Raw genomic sequence first — 22,687 nt, forward strand, 5'->3', positions numbered from 1 at the left:
CTCACTGGTCTAAATAATACGGATTGGCTCTGCAACCTGAGAATTATTCTCACAACAGAGAAAATCATATACGTCCTTGATACGGTGATGCCTATGCCCAGGGAAGGGGCAAGCAAGTATGAGATTGCTCGCTACATGAAGTATATAGATGACTCCACTCTTGCTCGGTGTTACATGTTGGGCTTCATAACTCCTAAGTTATAGCATAAAAAGATGGATACCAGATCCATTCTCGTACATGTCCGTAAATTGTTTAAAGAATAGGGAAGGACTCAATGATATGAGATATCTAAGAGTCTCTTTCATGGCAGGATGATTGATGGGACACCGGTTCAAAACTATGTTCTAAAGATGATTGAGTGGATAAAAAAACTCACAGGTCTAGGAATGGTCCTATAGGATGACCTATGTGTGGACCTTATGCTTCAATCCCTACTAGATTCATTTTCTCAATTCATAATGAATTTAAATATGAACAAACTTGAAGTGATTCTCCTTGAGCTCCTTAATATATTAAGGGAGGCAAAGAGCACTATCAAGAAAGATAAGTCAGTTCTCTATACCGGTAAGAAGCTTAGAGAAGCTTCAAATACATTCATAATTAGTCTCCATATGTTAGAGTCTCATGATAACACATGGGTATTGGATACCGGCAGTGCTTATCACATCTGCAATTTGTAGCAAATTCTGGCAAAACCTAGGAGATTGGTGAGAGGTGATATAGACCTCAAGCTGGGCAATAGAGCAAAAGTTGTTGTAGTGGCTGTTGGTGAGGTCACCCTACATCTACTTGGTGGAGCTATTATTGTAACATCTCTTATTTTTAAAAATTTTATAAGGATTTATTTGTAATGTAAGGACCTAAGAGTAAATATTAGAAATTTGATATGATTTATGAAAGATTCAGATTTAAGTTAAAGAGAAAAAAAATAATGAACATGTGTCACTAACTAATCTAATAGTGTCACCTATGTTTATTCTAAGGATGACACCTAAACCCCTTTTATGTATACTTATCACCTTGCAATCCTTATAATAGCTAAATCTAATGCATTAGAGGAGAAATAAAAGAATGAAAGCTTAAGAAGCTGCAGGTAACATGGGTTTGAGATGAGAAGGGAAAAGGAATTGAAGTAGAAGAAGGAGAATAAAAAGCTTTGCTTTGGCTTGAGGTTTTGCATCAATTCCACACTTTTGGGACTCAAATTTGTTTAAGAAAAGTTTTCTAACCCCTTTCTATGATCATTTTGATCTTTGATTTCATCTTAATTCTGAAAACTTTGGAAGATTTTGGCTTCATACTTGATTATTCTATTGTTTGAGAATAAAACTGTGAATCTGAAATTTTTTGAGATTTGGCCTTTCTGAATTTTTGAAAATTTTCAAATATACACTCACAGATCTTTCTTCTGATACCAAGATTGATAAATTTGGAGTCTATTTACCTATCGAAACTATTATTTCAATTGACCCTATGAAATCTGTAAAACAGAGATTGTCGATTTTGACCTTTCAGTACCATCTTGCTTATAACTCTCTGTTGAAAACTCTGATTTATATGAAACATGATTTATTGGAAACTAGACTCATAAACCTTTCTATGTATATCTGATTTGAATGATTTAGGGAAAAAATGCCTATTGAATTATCTGTTCAAATCAACTCTATGAATTCTGTAAAACAGAGATAATGTTCTCTGACCTTTGGTTACTAAATTGTTTATAACTCCTTATTGGAAACTCCAATTTATACAAAACTTAAGTTATCAAAAACTAGATTGATACATCTTTCGAATAACCTCTATTTTGTGTAAATTGGAGCATAATTTATTATCCAAACAATTCATTCAATGTGCCTCTCAAATGCTGTCAGAATCGAGCTTTGATCGATTTTGCCTATTCTTGTTTCGTCTCTTTGGAAATTGATTTCAGCTAAAATCCTTATTTTAGTTGAGCTTCACATTATTGCTTTGAATTCATGTATACTCTTGTCCTATGAGTATTTGCATACCTTGATCTGTTATGTAAACTTTATGTTTGTATCGTAATGTTTCATATAGGCACATGCATTCCGTTGTTCCGCATGTATTTTCGATATATCCCAATTTATTACTCACAATACCTTTTGTACTCTGGTGTTTATGAGATTATTTGGACCTTTGCTAGAAATAGTAAAGGGATTATATGGACCTTTATCATATATGGTAAAGGGATTATTTGGACCTTTGCTATAAATGGTAAAGGGTATGTGCTCAGAGCCCACGATGCTCTAGATTATGTTTGGTGGTCATTTAGAAATGGATGGACCATATTATGTTTGGAATCTCATATCACCTTCTATCTGTTTGATATGATATCCAAAGCTTTGGTTATATGCTTCTATATGTACTTTGGATAAGAATGAAATGTATACAACGTCAAATGTGACGTTTGAGCTTTTGTTTCGTATTTGTTCTTTGATATGCTCTGAAATGCTTCATATGCCATTGATATATTCCGAAGCATTTCATCTGCCATTGATATGTTCCGAAATATTTCATCTGCCATTGATATGTTCCGAAATGTTTCATCCGCCATTGATATGCTCCGAAATGCTTCATATGCCATTGATATGTTCCGAAGCATTTCATCCATCATTGATATATTTCGAAATGTTTCATTTGTTATTGATATACTCTGAAACATTTCATACGTCCTTGATATGCTCTGAAATATTTTATTTATTATTGATATGCTCCGAAACATTTCATACGTCCTTGATATGGTCCGAAACATTTCATACGTCCTTGATATGCTCCAAAATGCTTCATATGTCATTTATATGCTCCGAAATGCTTCATATGCCATTGATATGTTCCGAAGCATTTCATCTACTATTGATATGTTCCGAAATGTTTCATCCGTCATTGATATGCTCTGACTTAATTCATTTGCCATTGATCTGTTAATCGCTTGCTAAGCTCTATGTGCTCACCCCGTTGCTATATAATTTTTAGGATAACTTATCGCTTATTAAAATGTTTAAATTAGGCTAACATAGTGTAAAGTTAGAAGACTTTGGGCAAATATTTATTGGATGATATGTTTTGTTGTATAAGTACACTTGATGTCTAATGGAATGTTGATGGTAAATATGAACTTATGAGTTCTGTAAAAGTTTAAAGAACCTCTTATGTTTAGGATTTTAGAGTGCTAAGCTAATTTGTGTAATGATATGAACATGTGGTAAATATTGGTTTTTATGATTGTATAGAATATCACACTTAAAGTTCCTTCAACATGGGTACATAAAGTGCAGCCAAGCATATTTTATATAAATAATTAAAATAAAAGCATAAATTATAATTAATCTTAGTGCCTTTAATGCACAATATCCGCTAGACTTTTAAATGCAAAATTTATCTTTGTGGGCTGCATTTTCTGAAGACCTGATTGTTGAGTTTTTATTGTTTCAGGTTTAAATTAACTGCATATCTAGGTAAGTCAGGTTCTATTTCCACCATGCGTCATTTTTTTCTATGGTTGCAGACGAGTTTTCTGCAATCAAGGTTAATAACCGTTTTGACCCGTCCAAATATGAGGTTGACGAAATTTATATATTTTGTACGACCTAAAACTAGATTGATTTATTAATTTAATAATAATAGCTACCACGAGTTTAGTGCATACCTCACCAGCCTACTTTCTCGTTGTTTCAATGACAAATTTCTGTTTCATCTATCTTTGATGCAGTTAGTGATTTCAGATAAAGCTCAATTGTGTTTAAATCTTTCCCATGCTGCTTATTTAACAGGTCCATTTTACTTCCTTTTGGGTAGTTTTCTGAAAAATATATATTTTTGATATATCAAAGAATATCTTAAACAAGTCCATTCGTATCATTTTCTGGATACTATAGGCCACTGGCATATTTGGGGTCAAAATTTGGGTCACCACCTTTTTAATGACAATACATGACCGTGGTAATTTTTTCAATCTCTTTAAAGATATAATAATATGTTAAAATCAACCACTAGCATGATGATGGCAATACATGACCGTTCAGGTAGTGACGATGTTATGCTTCCATGTCGCAATTGAACACAAATTTATTGCAAGTTCACTTTTAGGAAGTTGTCAGGGGTAATATGAAGTAGTAATAAAGTGTTGGGACTTGTTGAATCCATTGCTATATTTTTATTTGACATTTGCACTGGTTATCAATTCAAACATGGATTTTATCATGTAGTAATTTAGTAGTAATATGAATGGTTAGTGTTAAATGCCAATATGTTTAAAGATACCTCAGTATTTTGATGGTCTCATATGCCTGCCTCTAAATAAAATATGAAAATCTTTATAATTTCAGTTGGATCTTTCACACACTCATCCATTTAAGAAACTAGAAAATGGATACCACAAATATTTTCATTTCGTACATATTGCTCGTTTATGCTTTTTTTCTGTTTTTCTTTATTTATTGTTGGGGTTCTATTCATGGAAGATTTATTTGCATGCAGGTACGGACATGGGCACATTATTGTTCCAAACTACAAAAGCGTGTAGTATGTTTTTCATCTCAAATTTGACTCATTACACCGTAATTGGCTAAAACAAATTAAACACAATAAATTCAGTAGAATATCATCAACTAAAAATTTTGACTGTTTCTTTGTGTAAAAGCTAAAGGACTTATCAGACACGAAGCCTTCTAAACTATCTAATTGGTGCAGCATAGAAATATCTAGTTTTGAAAGAATTACAAACATGAAACTTTATCCATTGGCTTAAGCTATCCCCAAGCAAGAGCAAGCTACTACATCTCATTTGAAATGGCAAGTGTCTCCGACCTCATGGTCTGGTGGTGCGTTTCTGCTTGCAGTTGACCCAATTTAGCTAATGCAACAGCATCTTGTGGGAGTTTTTAGAAGATGAGTTTTAAGTAAATTCTAATCAGCAAATATTTATCCTTTCTGGTCGTCATCATGCAGGCTCAAGACCTCGTGGTTAGTTTCTCTTCTAACTTACATTACTATTCTTTCATTTGTTTAAAAAGTTGAGGGGTTGCAGACTTGCTAAACATATCACTTGACTATGTCAACTCACCTCCAACTGCTATTGCCTTCGGCTTATAAGAAGTTAATTTTTACAATCATCCCAAGCATTCTATACCTCATGGTTGCTTGGATGAAGGGACCTCGAGAGTAACGAGAGCATCATGTTAGGTTTCTAATACATACTGAGAGTCATAGCTCTCAACAACACGATTATAATGTCCCCCTAGCTAACGGTAGTTATTCTTCGTTATTGTTTTGGTGATGGATTGGAGAATTGTAGTGGGCTAGATGTCGGTGCTTAGATTATTTCTCGATGACGCTAACCAACCTTAGCTCAACTGGTAGAGTGTTGGATTGCTGCTGGGTGATGCCTTAAAGCAAATCCATGGTCGACTGTTCGAGTCTGACAGGTCGGTTCACGTATGGCCCAAATAGGATGTATGAATACAAGAGGCCAAATCTATTACGCTTATTTCACCATGTGCTATAAATAGGTTGAAAGTTCAACGGATAGTCTTCTTTTCTTTATTTGTCTTGTTGGAAGCACGTGAAAAAATAGTTACACAATGATGCTCCCATCGTACCTTGAAAATTAATTGTGTAACCGATAGATGCTAGCAAAAACAGACCATTTCTTTTGTTGTCATAGTAATCCAAAGAAGGTCAGTTTGGATGTTGTACCTAACATAACATTTAACATAAACCTAAATAGAATGTGTGAACTAGTTTAGTTGATAAAGATCTTATCGAAATGCATTAGAAAGATTTTATCAGATAATCACATGTTCATACAATTAAAATTTATCTTTATCATTTATTTTTTACACATACAAAAAAGAGGTTTAACGACCGATATAATATAATTTTTAATCAAAGGGTATTTGTGCTTCTCTCTCATTTTGTTGATTTATGCTTGATAATATTAGATGGAGCTTACTACCAATCAGTAGGGTATCGAAAGGAATCATCGTGAACCACTTGGAGATAGCATGTACATTCTCTGACATACGAGAGGTGCAAATGGTGGTGGTTCGAACATTTCTTCGAAAGCGTCTGATATTCCAACATAGATATACTTATACATGCGTCGTAGTAATGATATAACCATCAAAATTTAAGACCAAATGCAGTGGGAGGGATAAAACGAGTGGGCAATCAATAGCGACAGTCCTTTGCATGCGGTGTCTTCATCATCCTGGATATTTGGGCAATCTGGCGATTCCGAAATGATCTCTTTTGGTGGCATTTTATCCCTCCCACTGCATTTAGTCTCAAATTTTGATGGTTATATCATTACTATGAGACCTTATAGGAGAAAGGCAATCAAATTTTGATGGTTATATCATTACTATGAGACCTTATAGGAGAAAGGCAATCAAGACCTGCATGTGAAAAATGAGTGGGCAATCAACAGCGACAGTCTTTGCGTGCGGTGTCTTCATCATCCTGGATATTTGGGCAATCTGGCGATTCTGAAATGATCTCTTTTGGTGGCATTTTATCCATCCCACTGCATTTGGTCTCAAATTTTGATGGTTATATCATTACTACGACACTTGTATAAGTATACATATGTTGGAGTACCAAACGCTTTTGAAGAAATGTTCGAACCACCGCCATTTGCACCTCTCGTACGTCAGAGAATGTACACGCCATCTTCAAGTGGTTCATGATGGTTCCTTTCGATACCCTCCTGATTGGTAGTAAGCTCCATCTAATATTATCAAGCATAAATCAACAAAATGAGAGAGAAGCACAAGCACCCTTTGATCAGAAATTACATTATATCGACCGTTAAACCTTCTTTTTTGTGTGTAAAAAATAAATGATAAAGATAAATTTTAATTATATAATCTTGTGATTATCTGATAAAATCTTTCTAATACCTTTCAATAAAATCTTTACCAACTACACTAGTTAACACCTTCCATTTAGCGTAATGTTAAATGCTATGTTAGGTACAACGTTAGCAAGCATGGCATAGTAAAAGAAATTGTCTGTTTTTGCTAGCATCTTTCGGTTACACAATTAATTTTCAAGATACGATGGATGCATTATTTTACAACTATTTTCTCACGTGCTTCGACAAGACAAATAAAAAAAAAAGATTATTCATTGAACTTTCAACCTATTTACAGCATATGGTGAAATAAGCATAATAGATTTGGCCTCTTGCATTCATATATCTTGTTTAGGCCATACGTGAACCGACCTACCGGACTCGAACCGACGACCATGGATTTGCTTTAAGGCATCACCCAGCAGCAATCCAAGCACCGATATCATTTGACCCACTACAATTCTCCAATTCATCACCAAAACAATAACGAAGAATAACTACTGTTAGTTAGGGGGACACTAGAATTGTATTGTTGAGAACTATGGCTCTCAGTATGTATCAGAAACCTAACATGACACTCTCGTTACTCATGAGGTCGCTTCATCCAAGCAACCATGAGATATAGAATGCTTGGGATGGTTGTAAAAATTGACTTCTTATAAGCCGAAGGCAAATAGCAACTGAAGGTGAGATGACATAGTCAAGTGATATGTTTAGCAAGTCTACAACCTCTCAACTTCTCAAACAAATGAAAGAATAGTAATGTAAGTTGAAAGAGAAACTAACCACGAGATCTTGAACTTGAACAATGACGACTAGAAAGAATAAATATTTGCTGATTAGAATTTACTTAAAACTCATCTTCTAAAAACTCACATAAGAAGCTGTTACACCGCACCATGAGGCCAAAGACACTTGTCACTTCAAATTAGATGTAGTAACTTGCCTTTGCTTGGCTTAAGACAATGGATAAAATTGAATATTTATAATTATTTCAAAACTAGATATTTCTATCCTCTTATGCACCAAGTAGATAGTTTAGAAGGCTCCGTGTCTGATAAGTTCTTTAGTTTTTACATCAAGAAATAATCAAAATTTTTAATTGATGATATCCTACTGAATTTATTATATTTAATCTGTTTTAACCAATTAAGATAAAATGAGATAAATTTGAAATAAAAAACATACCACACGCTTTTATAATTTAGAACAATAATGTGCTCATGTTCGTACCTGCATGCAAAGAAATATTCCATGAATAGAACCCCAACAATAAACAAAGAAGAACAAAACCCCAACAATTAACAAAGAAAAACATAACAAAAACACAAACGAGCAATCTGTACGAAATGAAAACATATGTGGTATTCATTTTCTAGTTTTCCACATTAATGAGTCTGTGAAAGATCCGACTGAAATTATAAAGATTTTCATATTTGATTTAGAGGCAAACATATGGGACCAAAATATTGATGTGCATTTAACACTAACCATTCATATTACTAAAATTAAATCACTACCTGATAAAATCCATGTTTGAATTAATAACCAGTGCAAATGTCGAATAAACATACAATAATGGATTCAACAAATCCCAACACTTTACTACTACTTCATATTACCCCTGACAGTTTCCTAAAAGTGCACTCAAGGATTGGAAAACAAATCAGAAGTTGAAAAACACTCGTAAAGAACAACTTATAATAAATTTACACTCAATTACGCCCTGAAAGCATAACACCATCACTATCTGAACGATCATGTATTGCCACCATTATACTAATGGTTGATTTTAACATATTATTATATTTTTAAATAGACCGAAAAAACAAATCAGAAGTGCAAATGTGCAAACCATTAACTCGCCATCATATTGCTGTTGTCGTAAAAGATTTAAACACAATTGAGCTTTATCATCACTAACTACATTAAAGATAGATGAATCAAAAATTTGTCATTGAAACAACGAGAAATTAAGCTGGTGAGGTATGCACTAAACTCGTGGTAGCTATTATTATTAAATTGATGAATCAATCCCGTTCAGGCCATACAAAATTTACAAATTTCGACAACCCCACATATTTGGAAGGGTCAAAACAGTTATTAACCTTGACGGTAGAGAACTCGTTTGCAACCAGAGAAAAAAAATGACGCATGATGGAAATAGAACGTGGCTACCCAGATATGCAGTTAATTCAAACCTGAAACAACAAAAACTCAACAATCAGGTCTTCAGAAAATACAACCCATAAAGATAAATTTTACATTTAAAAGTCTAATGAACATTGTGCATTAAAGGCACTAAGGTTAAGCACTTTATGTACCCATTTTGCAGGAGCTTAAAAAAGATTGAACCACAAGTTTTCAAAATGCTGTTCTGGGTAAATCTAAAATCTAAAATCTCAAAAGAACGAAAAAAAATTACACATTTCAATGCCCCATCCAATATGAAAAACTACATTATTTGTTTTCAAGTTCTATATTATGTAAACATTTTGGATTTGGTTTCTCTTAAAATGTAGTCTCACAACTTTTCTTATAATGAGCATATATATGAACTTTCATAAACCTGAATAACTTGCACCTTGAATAGCATTCACCAAAATTGACCATCAACGAACTACAGGAGCAACTACATTCTCAATCTACTTTATTAAGGATATTGTCTGCTACCCAGTAGGGCAAACCTACAAAAGAACATTTTAAAAGCATATATTACATATAATACATAAAGTGAAACAAATAGAAAGGTTCTTATTCATCTTCTTTAACAATAAAGCTTCCATATTTCGATGTTTATTTCTTGACTCATCGTAAATTCCAACGGCTATTTTTTTCTCAAATAAATCCAAGCACATCATACTTAAACAAAAAATTTTAAATGTATAAATTCTTGAAGCCGACACCGCAACAAGTATGTTACAGAGAAAGAAAGTGTAGGATGATTAGATACATACAAAAAAGTGTTGCACAAATCATAAATGAAGATCTTCACAGCAGCTTCCAGTTTCCTGTGTCAAATTAAACAACCCAGCCGAAACTTGTATGACCACTCAGGATGCACCATGATATGAACATCATTGTACCATATGATCTACAATGGTAACAACTTCAACTTTATGTATTGCTTGTTAAAATGACACATAAAACAAAGGAATTATAGACAATAACAGCTTAATACCTTTGAATCAAATGGAGGAGCATCATACTTCCAGCAGCAACAGACATAGCCCCTAGGACTTCAGTTTACGAATATAGAACATTAGTAGAGAACACAATTTTGATTTCACCAAGTGCATCAAGAGATGAGATCCAATAACACATGCTCATCATGAATATTCACTCATCTTCAGTTCATGGATCCCCGGCACCTGCACGAGAAAAAAAATATAAGGCAAATGTCAAAGGAGGTATTGCAAATTATCATCCAAGATAAGCATCAAGCTGACTTTCTTATTTTGGAATCTGTTTCTAAAAAACATAGCACCTGTAACATCTGAATTTCCTTCTTCATGCAATTACTATTGCCAGTGATAGCTTAGCTAAGTCTTGTGGGCATCTTACTTGTGGTTGTCAAACTTGGACCTCCACTTTGGAAAGATACAGAGAATTTATGCGATCCAACAGAGTATTGGCACTTGCCACTCACATTTGGCTCCTACTACTCTATGTTGTTTCTCTGACTCTAGGTTGCTTCCGAAGGGCTATAATTGTATTCCAGCTCGGAAAACTTGCCCAGAAAATATTTAAAATGCTAATTAAAACTATTTGATTATCATCCTAAAATAAGTAAAAGTTGTTTTAGACAAATAAAGGACCTTTAATCCTGTCACTCCAAACAAGGTCAACCAGACCCATTGGCAGCAATAAACCCTACTTCAACCACTTCCAAGACATATCTTGCAGAAAGGTATTATTGAAAAAGACAAAAAAAAAAAAAAAAAGATTATCCCATGATATTGTCCGAAAAAAAGAACATTGACAAAATACTCTCCATAAAGAAGACAAGATGATTAACGTAAGAATAAAAGGAATGAATCAGTCTGCAGAAAGAAGTCTGAAACAAGAAAGATGAATGGAAGATCTTATTCATTGTGAGATGATGAATTTACAGGTTCTACAAACTTGCCCCTACACAATAGCTGAGTCACAATGACATTAACAGAGAATAGTCATTTATGGTTAGTAATTAGTCAGTCTGTTCAATCCAACCTGCCCGTGCAACCAATACAACTAGTTTGTGCAACAATCTTATGAATTACACAAGGTCAAATAAGTAAAACCAACTATTGATGTGGCCCTGATATGTCCAACAGACATTTGGAAATAAGTAGTCATCACACATTCAAGAGACAGATAATACAAAGATGACACATAGAAGAAAAATGATTTGAGCAAATACAATGGAAAATGTGGTTAGAAACTAAGCAGTTGCGTGACAAAAATATTAACAGAAACGAATAGTCAACCCTAAGTGGTCCATCATGGTTTTTGTTCTATATATAGTGCAAAATTTCATATTAATGCAGAATGATATACAGCTTGTCTATCATTTATTGGTAAACTCAAGTAAGTTTTGATGCATCAATGTTAACACCAAACAAAAATAAATTCATGTTTGCTCCAGAAAACCAAAACATCTGTAGAATTCCACAGTTCCAACAACAGAATTGCATTCCATACTTCAACTGACACATATATAAGTCTCAAGCACAACACATTATTCTTTTGTCAGAGAGAACATAGTCCATGGACAGGTTGCCTGCCCTCTGCGCAGAGAGAGAGAGTACAAACATTGAATATCAAGCAGACAAAAGAACCATAGATTCTAGATAAATATCCACCATAACATGCAAAGTCACCAACGATAAGCAGCCAAAACTTCTCTTAACAACTGCAAAATAGCTTATCTAGCATTACCTTTGAGAACCACAATTACATGGGATCTTTTGTTCTTCAAGAGGAAATTTGTAATTGTAAGTAATTTCTTCACCAGCAGATATATGTCTCTTGGCATAGATAAAGATCTTCTTTTGACCCTCAACAGTAATCACCTTTGTATAACAGTTTGGCTGAGAAAAAATCAACATCCTCAGAACGAGAACTCAAAAAAACTCTCTAACATTCACCAAGAAAGAATCAACTAAAGCAAGTACCTCACAAGAATGATTAATAAACCTTGCTAATCCACCTCGTTTGGTAGCATCGACCTGAAAAACATAAAATTACCGATAATGATGGCACATGCCCAAGCAGGTAAAATAGCCAATTGTCTATGCAATTTGCACAAATAGTTATTGCACTTGCACCAGGTATTTAGCATGAGTTTTAGAAGACTAAGGACCCACAAAAGATACTGATTAGATTACACTAAATGCAATAACAGTCTTTATTAACATTATATTACAATTTAAAAAGTTTGAATTTATCAAACTATCAGACCATCAATAAAATCTAAAGAAATGATAAGAAATTCTGATCATATCCAAGGAAGAGTGATCAAGATCCTAACCTAGAAAGAGTAATTTAACTTTCATTTCTTCATTTGTATCTAACAGATTCTGTTAATAAATTTAATAATCTATCTAAAATTTTGGAATTCAATTCTACAAACTGAAGAACAATCCACAACTTAAAATTAATTCATTAATTCAATTTAATATGGACTTCTAACAAACCTACAAGTTGTGATGCTTAGAAAAAATGGAATTGATTTCTAAAATTCTGTTGATATTGTAAGTATAGTTACTTCTCAAATACTAAAGTACTTCCATTAATGCTATAATTTTTACCAAAATCTTTTGCAACTACCTACAAGTCATTGACTAAGATGGATAGGTCTAGTTTAGGCTTATTTTAAGTCTGGATTCAGATCACACATAAGTTGGGTCTTCCTGTTTTGCATTTATTTCAGAATAAATTTGTCATTAATTTTAGTGGTTGCTGTGCAGGTCGTGTCCAATCTTTTGTTGTATTAGCGCCAGGAGATCTTATTATATATAAATAACACAGTCCAGGATAATTGATTAGCCATAAAGAACGAGTTCAGAGAGTTTTCAAAATTTTATTAATGTAAATTTTTTGGATTAATAATTCTTTTACCAGAATTTACTTCAATGGAGTCCTAATTTGCTATAAAAAAAAACTACCCATAAATCCATACAATTTGTTGCAATTGATCTGATTTTTAAATTAGAAGTCAAAGTTTATTTGCCTAAGGGCTAAACAGTACTTTATGTTCCCTCTCGAACCTATCTACTTTCCATTTTCAAATGTCTTCTAGTTCTCTGCTGGTAGCATATGTATCAGCCATTATTCCTACTTATATATATTTTCTTAAAATCAATACTTTTTTGCCAAGAGCCTTTAATCTTCACTTTTGCTAACTTAAATCTTTCATTTGAAATTCTCTTAGCGAGCTACTTAATTTTCCCTTTTTCCAAGAACTGCCTTTTGAACTTCACAACATGACCACCAATTTTTTGTCTAACAGACGAAAAGATTGCATTTGGACAAAAACAATAAATGTGATTAGTGACATTAACCTTTGAACATGATTTGCAACAAAATTTCCCATAATGATGGTGTCACTTCTTTTTTCAAACTCCACACTCAACTTCAATCTTGAGATTACACTAAGTTTTCACATTTAAAAATAATTAACCATCTTCCATTCTATCTTGCAAAAATTGTACACATCCTGAGTGATGAGGATACCACAACATACTTACAAGATGACCTAATCCTAATGTGAACTACATATAAATTCATGCTCATGTTGGTTCTGACATAATTTTACTCACAATATCAACCTAGAATAACCCATTAAGTTTCAAAGTGCCCAGAAATGGAGTTTAAAAGATAGAACATGAAACACGGAATTCATTTACACCTACGGCCATCAATTTGACAATATCAATGCTTTCTAGCATTGCAAAATTCCAAAATGTACACTTGTATAAAAATAAAAATTATATGGTAAATTCCAAAAGTATTTATAGTAAAGAGCAGAAAAAGAAAAGAAGGCACAAGTTTAAGTATAGCGAAAATTGCTCACCACATAATCATCATCTAATCTAAATAGATAACTGCTGCCAATTCCCATCTTTTCATACTGGCGCTCACGTACGTCAGATATCTGTATCCACAGTCCTGATTAATTTTTCTCTCCAAATGTAGAACATAATAAGTTGTTGCAAAAGAAATAACTTTTTACCCGCCGACGGATCAATTCGCCCACATATTCAATCACAAAATCTTCTGCATCAATTGGCTCGAGTGCAACCAGACCCCAATCATGTATCTTGCTCCTTTGGAAACGAAGCCGTTTTTTCCTTGCCTACAAAGAGGAGATGAAAAGGTAATTGATAAAATGTTTTCTTTAATATGGAGTGTTTTTACTTAGATGGAGTGTTTTCTTTAAGCACCTTCAACTGATTGACTTTCAATAGCTCAGCACCTTCAGCAGCAGCAAGAAGGTTGCGGAGCTTAACCCTATTTGTTCTTGCAGAAGGGCCCTTAGGATTTGAATTTTGGGAAGCATTAGGCTGAAAACCTAATGAGTATGTATGGACCCGAATGCCTCTTACGCGAGCCCTCTCAGAGGGTAGTGCAGTCTTTGACCATTTATGCCATTCCCAGCCATTGATGGAAGACCGAGCACACCCATCCGAAATGGGACATGGAAACGTTGGTTTAACCTTATGCTTTGTAGGGCGTTTATGCTTTGATTTCTTAGAAGAACTCATAGATGATAATTTTGAAATTTTAGGATGTGTAAGTTGATTCAACTCAGCCTTTCTCTTCAGTCGAGAAAATCTTCTTGCTGTCGAAATGAAGGAACAACAAAAAAATGAAATGAATAACATTTTCATGATATAAATGCAAAGAACATTAGAAAAAGAACACAAGCTTGAGCTATATACTTACATTTTGAAATGTCCTTAGAAGTGAACAATTTATTGGATGCTTCTTGTACCCTCAGACCACAATCATTATTGTCATCAACTTTCTCGTTGGAATTTTGTTGCTGAACTAAAACTGCTTCCAACTTGTGTTTGATATCAATAGTAGAAACCACTTCAACTGTATCACATGAATCATCAACAATAGAATCTATTACAGGAGATTCCAATTCAGCATTGCACGAAAGTGTGGATGCTTCTCCATGGTTCCCATGAGTCTTCTTTCTCAACTTATGTCTTTTTCTTAATACACCACAAGGATCAGATAATTCTTTTTGGTCACTAGCCTGGTATTTGATACCAACAGTAGATACCACTTTAACCTTGTCCCATGAATCATCCATAAGAGGATCTATATCATTTGGAGAAAGCAATTCAGCATTGCATGGAATTGTGGAGGCTTCTTTATGAATCTCATAAGCCTTTCTCAATCTCCGTCTTTTTCTTGATAAACTACAAGCATCAGGTGATTCTGTTTTGTTACTAGCCTGCATAGATGGCCTATTCAGCAGATTTTCAGTCCTGTAACTTTTTAATTCTTGAGAACTCACATCAAGTAGTGTCCTTTTTACTGCTGACTTTGGTTTTGATTCAAGCATCCTCTGGCCTTGCAAGGTGTCCACATCTTGCTTGGATAATCCAGAATTCTCTGAACAATCTAAGGGCAGGTCTGATATTTTCTTGCCAAACCTTCTCTTCCGATAATAAGTATATTTTCCGGTTACCAGAGATGCATCAGTTGACCGATAGGCCCCATCCTAAAAAAGGTGAAATGATAAAGAATTAAAAAAATCAACCAAAAAAGTACTAGAGAAATAGTAACAAGAGAAATGAAGACATAACGAAAACCAAAGAGATGCAGAAAAGCTAAACAATATACCTTGAGCATGTCTTTCTGGCATCCTCTCTTACTGTCAACATCAGTAGCATCCAATGTAAATTTTCTCAAAGCACCACAAGAAAGAAAACATTTATGGAGAGCATCATTGAAGTAAGAGGACTTCCACATTTTAAGAACTTGATCGTGCAACTTTTGGCGGAAAACTGCCATTGTCACATACTTGTCAATGAGAGGAATATGCCCCATCATCTTTGCAGGCTGAAATTTAGCTTTTCGAGGAAGAATCATTGATGAACAGTCATCCAATCCAGGAGGTGGTGGTTCATCAGTAATAGCATCATCATTATCATCACAAGACCCAGAGCTAATTGGAAAGCCCAATTGTTCAATAGCATTATTTATACAGTACGTAGAAGGAATTGCTGATTCTGTTTCAAAAAACAAAAGATCTGCTTTCCAATCACAACTCCAAATAAATTTCATAATCTATTTAAAAGAAAAAAATACCAGCGAGCTCTATCGCCACATCAGCAGTCAGATCAAGTGAACTAGACACAGATTGATCATGGCGTTCTGTCACATTAAAGATTTCCTGTTATCAGAAGAATAACCAAAATTTATCAGACCATTTAAGGAAATAAGATCTCACAAACAATTACCTATTTTAAGGCAATCAGCAGCTAAAGAAAACATCTAAATGATAAAAAGATATTAAAATGCTAAGAACCAAAAGAACATAACAAATAAGATCTTTGCATGTAACTTACATCATCCTTTTTATACTCTGCTTCCAAGCAAAACAAGTTTGTTAACTCCTCTTTTATGACATCCTCAAAAAAAGGGAACAAAGATGTCTTGGCCGACACATATAATTCATTCTCTAAACTTTGTTGTGTATATATTAGATCTCTAGGTAAACTGGCATCACAAGCGGCATATTTTGCTATATCCACCTCCTCATCCATTAGACAACCAGCTTCTGCAATCAAAGGTGAATGAGCAGAAGTATGTGCAGGTCCCTTGCCAGGTCCAAATCCAGGGGGAAAATCCATGTCATTTCTTAGTTGCTCTCGTTGCAAGACTACCTAGAAAATTGCAGCATAAAAAATATATACAGAATATATAGAGAAACCATTATCAAAAAATAAATCAATTAAACCAAAGAGTTTTCTAGAAGAAATAAAAGGTGTTACATTATCATTATTCTTTTGCATAACATCCATCTTGGGCAGATCCTGCCTCTCACAATCAGCAATAACAGGTGAACATGGAAATGCAGACCAACGCCTTCTTTTAAGCCATGCACCACAGTATTCTGCTACAGGATCACAAAGAACGGTGTCCCACAAAGCTTTCATACTATCATAGTACAAGAATTTGCAAAGTGCTAGCAATAATTCTGGAAAGTTATCATAGCTGCTGGAATGTTCTGAACATGTTTGCTGAGACACAGTTACCTCATGTGAAACAGCAACTTCTACCTACAAAATGGTAAACTATTCTCAATCGAAAGTTTAAGATGAAAGTGAAAATGAAAACATTGTTCCATTAAAAAAATAAAGAATAACAATGATCTCAGTTCCACTAATTACCTTCCCTTTAGATGAACCATATGTTTTAGTACCCTGATGTGTTAAGTCTGGCCTGACATATTTCTGAGCTTTCTTTGATGAAATAAACTCTGGTATGATGCTGCTAAAGATTTCATCCAATAGAGCCCGTCGAGCTGCTTTCATTATGACAGACTGCAACTGAATTGAGACTTCTTCTGATATATTAGACATGAGTCTGGTAAAAGAACTGTTCAAATCCCTGTCAGTATCTTCGCTCTTAAAATCAGTTTCAGATACGTTCTGGTTGGAAATTCTGCTCCATTCTTCAACTAAAGATGCAAGAGTAAATGGCCCAATTTTATTATCCACATGGTATATCTACAAAAGGAAGAAAGTGAATGTTAGGCAAAAATTGAAGCACAATGGACCAGAATAGTAGAAAGCAAGGAGAAATAATACCGGAACATGCATCTTGCCAAATAACATCATAATATAGTAGTAGCACATGTATAGCACAAAAAAGGCAGAGATTAAGCAGATTATTAATATGCAAACCCCAAGATTCCACCTATTAACTAAAAGGCTTCTTTCTCATATACAAACACGCAAACTAGATAGAAAGCTAAAAGCTACTGAAGAACATTATGCCCAGAGACAGATATTATTCAGCATCTTGATATGCAAATCCCAAGATCCCACCCATCAACAAAAGTGAACAAGATTCTTTGCCACACCTTTATATGAAATTTTAAAGCATTATGAAAGTAACATTCTACAAACTGTGCACAAGGCAAAACACGATGAAATTGAACAACAATGTGGATTATCTGTAGAAGCGCACAATGAGAACTTGCAGGCTTATCTTCAGAATCCTTCACCATGTGGAAACATCAACCAAGTAGACATAATGATAAAGCTCAGAACTTATAGACAGGTTAAAAGGTTGCCCATAACCAGATTAATAAACAATTATAATTCTGCAAAAACATAAAAAGCAATTTCTCAGCAATTAATGCAGTACATTTTTTTTACTATATATACTTCAAAGTCAAATACTATGATGAAAATAGACTGGACAGGTAGCTGACTTCAAATTTTACGCATTGCTAGATTCCTTGAAACAAATGAAGCCCCTGTATAAGATCTAAAATGACCTTCTGGGCATGAATAAATATTATAACAGGTGCACTTTCGGTACCAAAGGAGCTTCTAGGAGTGGCTGCAGCAGCAACAACAATAACAACGAAAAAAAAAAGCAGCACAACCACTAACTTTGTGAACATGACATGACCATGAAAATATATACATTAACATGCAATGCTGACTCACAAAGAGAGGAAGGGAGAGAAAGATAGGTTCTTCCTCAAACAAGAATTTGTAATTAATGATATCAGTCAAAGGAATAACAAGACCTAACATTGACAGAAGTGGTATCCACCATGCAAACTAGCATTTTGAGTGCTACAGATATGAAAAAAAGGATATGGGTCTTTAACTTTCCCATGTTCTAGGAGAGCTTGTGTACTATCAGACTATGGCCCAGTTTAAGCTGAAACTGGTCATGAAAGAACATTCTCACATATTGCGATGCAGTCCATCATTTGCAGGACATGAAATTTATCCTAATCACACAATAAACAGCACCGTGTCGTTTATATATATTCAACAAAAAGGAAAGCAGAATTGACCGACCATAATTAATCAAAAGCTACATTTTCTTACCATTAAAGAATCATCAAGATAACTGTTGTGATGCCAATAATACAATTCTGCAAATGAATGTGCTCCATGTTTTCTACCCTCCTGATCCTCGAACATCCAGCAGCTCTCTTCACTTGAGAGTGACTGCTTCAGAAAAAGCCCATTGATTAATTTGAATTAGTTGGGAAACTAGACCAAGCAAATTAGACCAACTTTGTTTGAATATAAAGAAGTTACCCTTAGAAGCACCGATGAAGTACATTTGATCATGCCCGTATTGGTTAGTCCCTGTTCAGAACTTTGAGCTCCATATGAAATAGTCAACTGTGCCTCTGATGGTTGAGTTGAGTACAATGAGGAATAGCTTACAGACTCATCTACTTCATATGGCAAAGAATTACGGCGTGCCAGCTCAGAAGTTTGACTTGATGCTGCACCAGCAACTCTTGAAGCTGAATATATTGGGCTTGAAAACTGCTTTAAATACTTCAGGGCAACTGCATTCATAACACTTCCATTAACAACAGGATATATGGGAAGTTCTTCAGGCAAGAACCCTGAGGATAAGCCCTCAATAAGTTGTCCTTGACTGTATGGTCCACACATGTTGCCATTTTCATTAACATACATCCATCCAACGACAGAAAATTGAGCATATCCACCACAAGCACCGTTCTGAGGAGGTGTATGACTAGTGCCATGTGGTAAAGAGATCTCACTGCTGTTAACCAAAGATTGAGAACTTCCTTCCATGGCAGCATATGAGCCTACTTCCACAGGATCACAACAACAGGATAACCAGTTATCCTTGTCTGAATACCTAAGTATTATACCACAAGAATAAAATGGGATTCGCGGTTTTAAAAAACTCTTGGAAGAATATAAAAAAAGAAAAGAGCAGCAAGTAGCAGGTGTACCAACAAGACGAGTGGCCTTCAGCATGACCTCGAGAAAAATAATCACTTATGTCACCCATACAATTTTTTGCTTCCTCTTGAGATAAGTGAAGTCCAGACAACTTCATCTTTTTCATCGATGAAGCATATTTAATAAAACCGTAAGAATCTGTCGAACAAGGCCTGGTGTCACTGCTGCAGCAATTTATGCAGACTCTCTCTGGTACAAGTTCCTCGCACTCCACCTACAGCCCCAAAAGAAGAAAACCAACATATCAGCCCAAAATAACCTTCGACGAATAGATTAAGGGAACAATAGGATTTTTCCAAGGAACAGAATAGAAACACAATTGCACTTTAATTAAAAAAAGGCCACATAACATATAAGCATACTAATTTTGTAATTTATTTATTTAAAAAAGGAGATACATCATATAAGGGTGGTTGCTGCATTATGACATGGAAGGAACTATATAGTTGCAAATGAGCCCACATTAGTGAAACCTTGCACCTGAAGTTACCTTTTTTGTTGAAATGGTTATATCAGGATATAAATGGTGTCCTTGTGGTAGAGTTAATACCATGGTCCCAATTCTTCAGAAGTTTTGCACTAACCAGAAGGGGCTGATAAATAAAAAGTTTAATGTAACATAATATGAACAATATTCCCATTCATTCAATATTGATCGAAATCCATATATAGAAAAATGCAAATGCAAATAAAAAGTCCATCACCCCATTCTATCATTGGCAATTAATTACTCACATGATCACCTACTGTTAATGCCCAACAAAATGCCCAGAGATCCATCTTAAATAGTCCTACATACATACAAACATACATACATACATATATATATATATATATGACAATTTTCCCATGCCTTAAACTGTAGCCTCTCTTAGGTTAAAAAGCATATTCAGGGTGAGGAAGGACATCTAATGCAAGTTTACAAAGAAAAAACTAAATGTGATACCTCACAAAAGTTGCCTTAAGCTGCCAACAGTTCAACAAATAGCAAAAACAAATACACAATTACCTCCAAAGGGTTGCTGGAATTTAAATATGAAAGCAGAAAGAAAGACAATAATGAAGAAGAAATACGCAATTACCTCCAAAGGGTTGGAATCTAAATGTGAAAGCAGAAAGAAAGACAATAATGAACAATATTTCCATTTGTGTGGTGCACAAAGATGGCAGGTATCACAAATATGGATAACTGATGAGAAACAAATGAGAACTCATTAAATAATGCACATAGCGTTCTGTGAAATTAGTCCAATGCAACAAGGAGAGAAAAAAGGAGATTCCAGAACCCAGGAGAAAAATAATCTTAAAAGATACTTTATGGCATATATGTTTCACGTCATGAGTGGAGATTTATAATGCTGGTGACTTTGTAAGAAGCCTAAAAATGAAAAGGCCATTTTCACTCGCTTGATATTTAACATATGTAATCAGAGTTTTTTTTATAAGGGTCTCATTCATCTGTATGTTTATGACATCCATTTTTTATGTTGGACATCTCATCATTCCAATTCAAAGGCCTAAACAGATTTTCAAATTTCTTAACACACTAACACGAACAGCTTCTGTTTGCAGAGACAGAAGGAAACTTCCCAAGAGATTTATGTACTAGTCATAACACCATGATTATGCACTAATAAGCAGTGATGAAACAGATGCATGAGCAACACTGAATTGGTTTGCTTGGCTAGTCATCATGTAACATAGGTAATGGAAACTCGGAAATCATGGACCAAGTAGAAGTGTCGGATCCCAACACAAACAACAGAGTAAGCAAGAGAGCTTCCTCTAAATCGGTGTCTCACACCACGATCGGTAACAAGGTCCAAGACGATTAGCACAGTACCATAATGAAACATGCAAACAAAACGGAATCCAACGTCCCAAATCCGCCTCATAAAATTCCCACTAACAATCAAAGAGAACCCTAGAAAGGATTCTGTCAAGATAAAACATGTGGTCATAACAAAGAAGGTTAGTTCTAGCTGCATGACAGTCAACAACACGAGTATCGTTGCTAATCAAACATGATTATAGTGAATAAGTAGATCCATGCACGAGCACCAAGAAGGAACAACAGTAGGCAGGATCATCAAACCCTAACCCTAATTAACAAAATATCAAACGCCAAATTCAGGGGAAACGGCATTAGCGGTTTAGGGTTGCTCGCGAAGACGATCGAGGAAGCAAGAAAGGGATCTTCACCGGATCTGTGGGCGAGAAGCGAAGCCGCGAGTTCCCGCGGGGCGGGGGCGGCGAGATGCAGATCTGCGGCATTTTCTCTGGCTATCGAGATCAAAGACAGATGGAACCCTTCTCCGATCTCAAGGCGAGGACAAGTATAATTACCGTGTGTGCTGAAAGAGAAATCGCTCTTAAAGTTTGGGCGCGGGCTCGGCCACGAAGAAGATAAGAGGGCAGGAGGAGGACCGAGGCGGAGAAGGGAAGGAATGAGACGGAGGAGACGTGAGACAGATAGGACGGAGAAATTTACGGAGGAAAAGAAAAAGGAACATTAAAAAGCTAGGGCTCGCGACGCAACTGTTAACAAGCGCGAACATACTTATATATGCGAACGGGGAAGAAATTGGATGGGGACGAGGTGGCAACGATCCGGTAACCCGTACTGTAGAGTTTGATCCGATATTACGTGAGTCGTCGTTCCGGATCAGAACAAAACGGGTTATTGGGCTTTTCGGGACTATCAAAGATCCACTTCGATTGGATTCGGGTGGATCTGAATAGAGACGTGATACGTATTTGACTCTGGATTCGGATTTGGCAACGGTGCTGAAACACCCACCGATAGTAATGGGGATGGCCCAGCTG

At 35.1% G+C, this 22,687-nt stretch overlaps 1 protein-coding gene across 4 annotated transcripts; it reads right to left on the minus strand.

Annotated features, from left to right (window-relative positions):
• Positions 1-8,864: 8,864 nt before the first annotated feature.
• Positions 8,865-22,391, minus strand: LOC135676648 (histone-lysine N-methyltransferase ATXR7-like). 4 transcript variants are annotated; one of them, XM_065188058.1, is made up of 19 exons: positions 22,064-22,391; positions 19,852-20,075; positions 19,172-19,754; positions 18,956-19,078; positions 17,273-17,611; positions 16,874-17,161; positions 16,448-16,765; positions 16,188-16,272; positions 15,720-16,108; positions 14,805-15,597; positions 14,303-14,700; positions 14,092-14,214; positions 13,933-14,013; positions 12,032-12,085; positions 11,796-11,947; positions 10,057-10,246; positions 9,833-9,886; positions 9,460-9,562; positions 8,865-9,076 (listed from the first exon to the last, which is right to left on the minus strand). In XM_065188058.1, exons 1-16 carry the CDS (start codon positions 22,133-22,135, stop codon positions 10,225-10,227), a joined length of 4,044 nt encoding a protein of 1,347 aa, XP_065044130.1. In that variant the 5' UTR covers positions 22,136-22,391; the 3' UTR covers positions 8,865-9,076; positions 9,460-9,562; positions 9,833-9,886; positions 10,057-10,224. The 4 variants fall into 4 exon arrangements, with proteins under 4 accessions (XP_065044130.1, XP_065044128.1, XP_065044129.1 ...); XM_065188056.1 differs by having other exon boundaries at positions 9,833-9,969; XM_065188057.1 differs by lacking the exon at positions 9,460-9,562.
• Positions 22,392-22,687: the final 296 nt, after the last annotated feature.

The sequence above is a fragment of the Musa acuminata genome, chromosome BXJ1-6 (genome assembly GCF_036884655.1).
Source record: "Musa acuminata AAA Group cultivar baxijiao chromosome BXJ1-6, Cavendish_Baxijiao_AAA, whole genome shotgun sequence".
Lineage (NCBI taxonomy): Eukaryota > Viridiplantae > Streptophyta > Magnoliopsida > Zingiberales > Musaceae > Musa > Musa acuminata.

Coding starts and splice junctions, on each gene's coding strand:
- LOC135676648 (XM_065188057.1), bottom strand. CDS start 22,135: ATGCCGCAGATCTGCATCTCGCCGCCCCCGCCCCGCGGGAACTCGCGG. Junction 17,162..17,272: donor ATGGTTCATCTAAAGGGAAG/GTAATTAGTGGA, acceptor ACCATTTTGTAG/GTAGAAGTTGCTGTTTCACA. Junction 10,247..11,795: donor TGTAATTGTGGTTCTCAAAG/GTAATGCTAGAT, acceptor TTTCTCGTGCAG/GTGCCGGGGATCCATGAACT.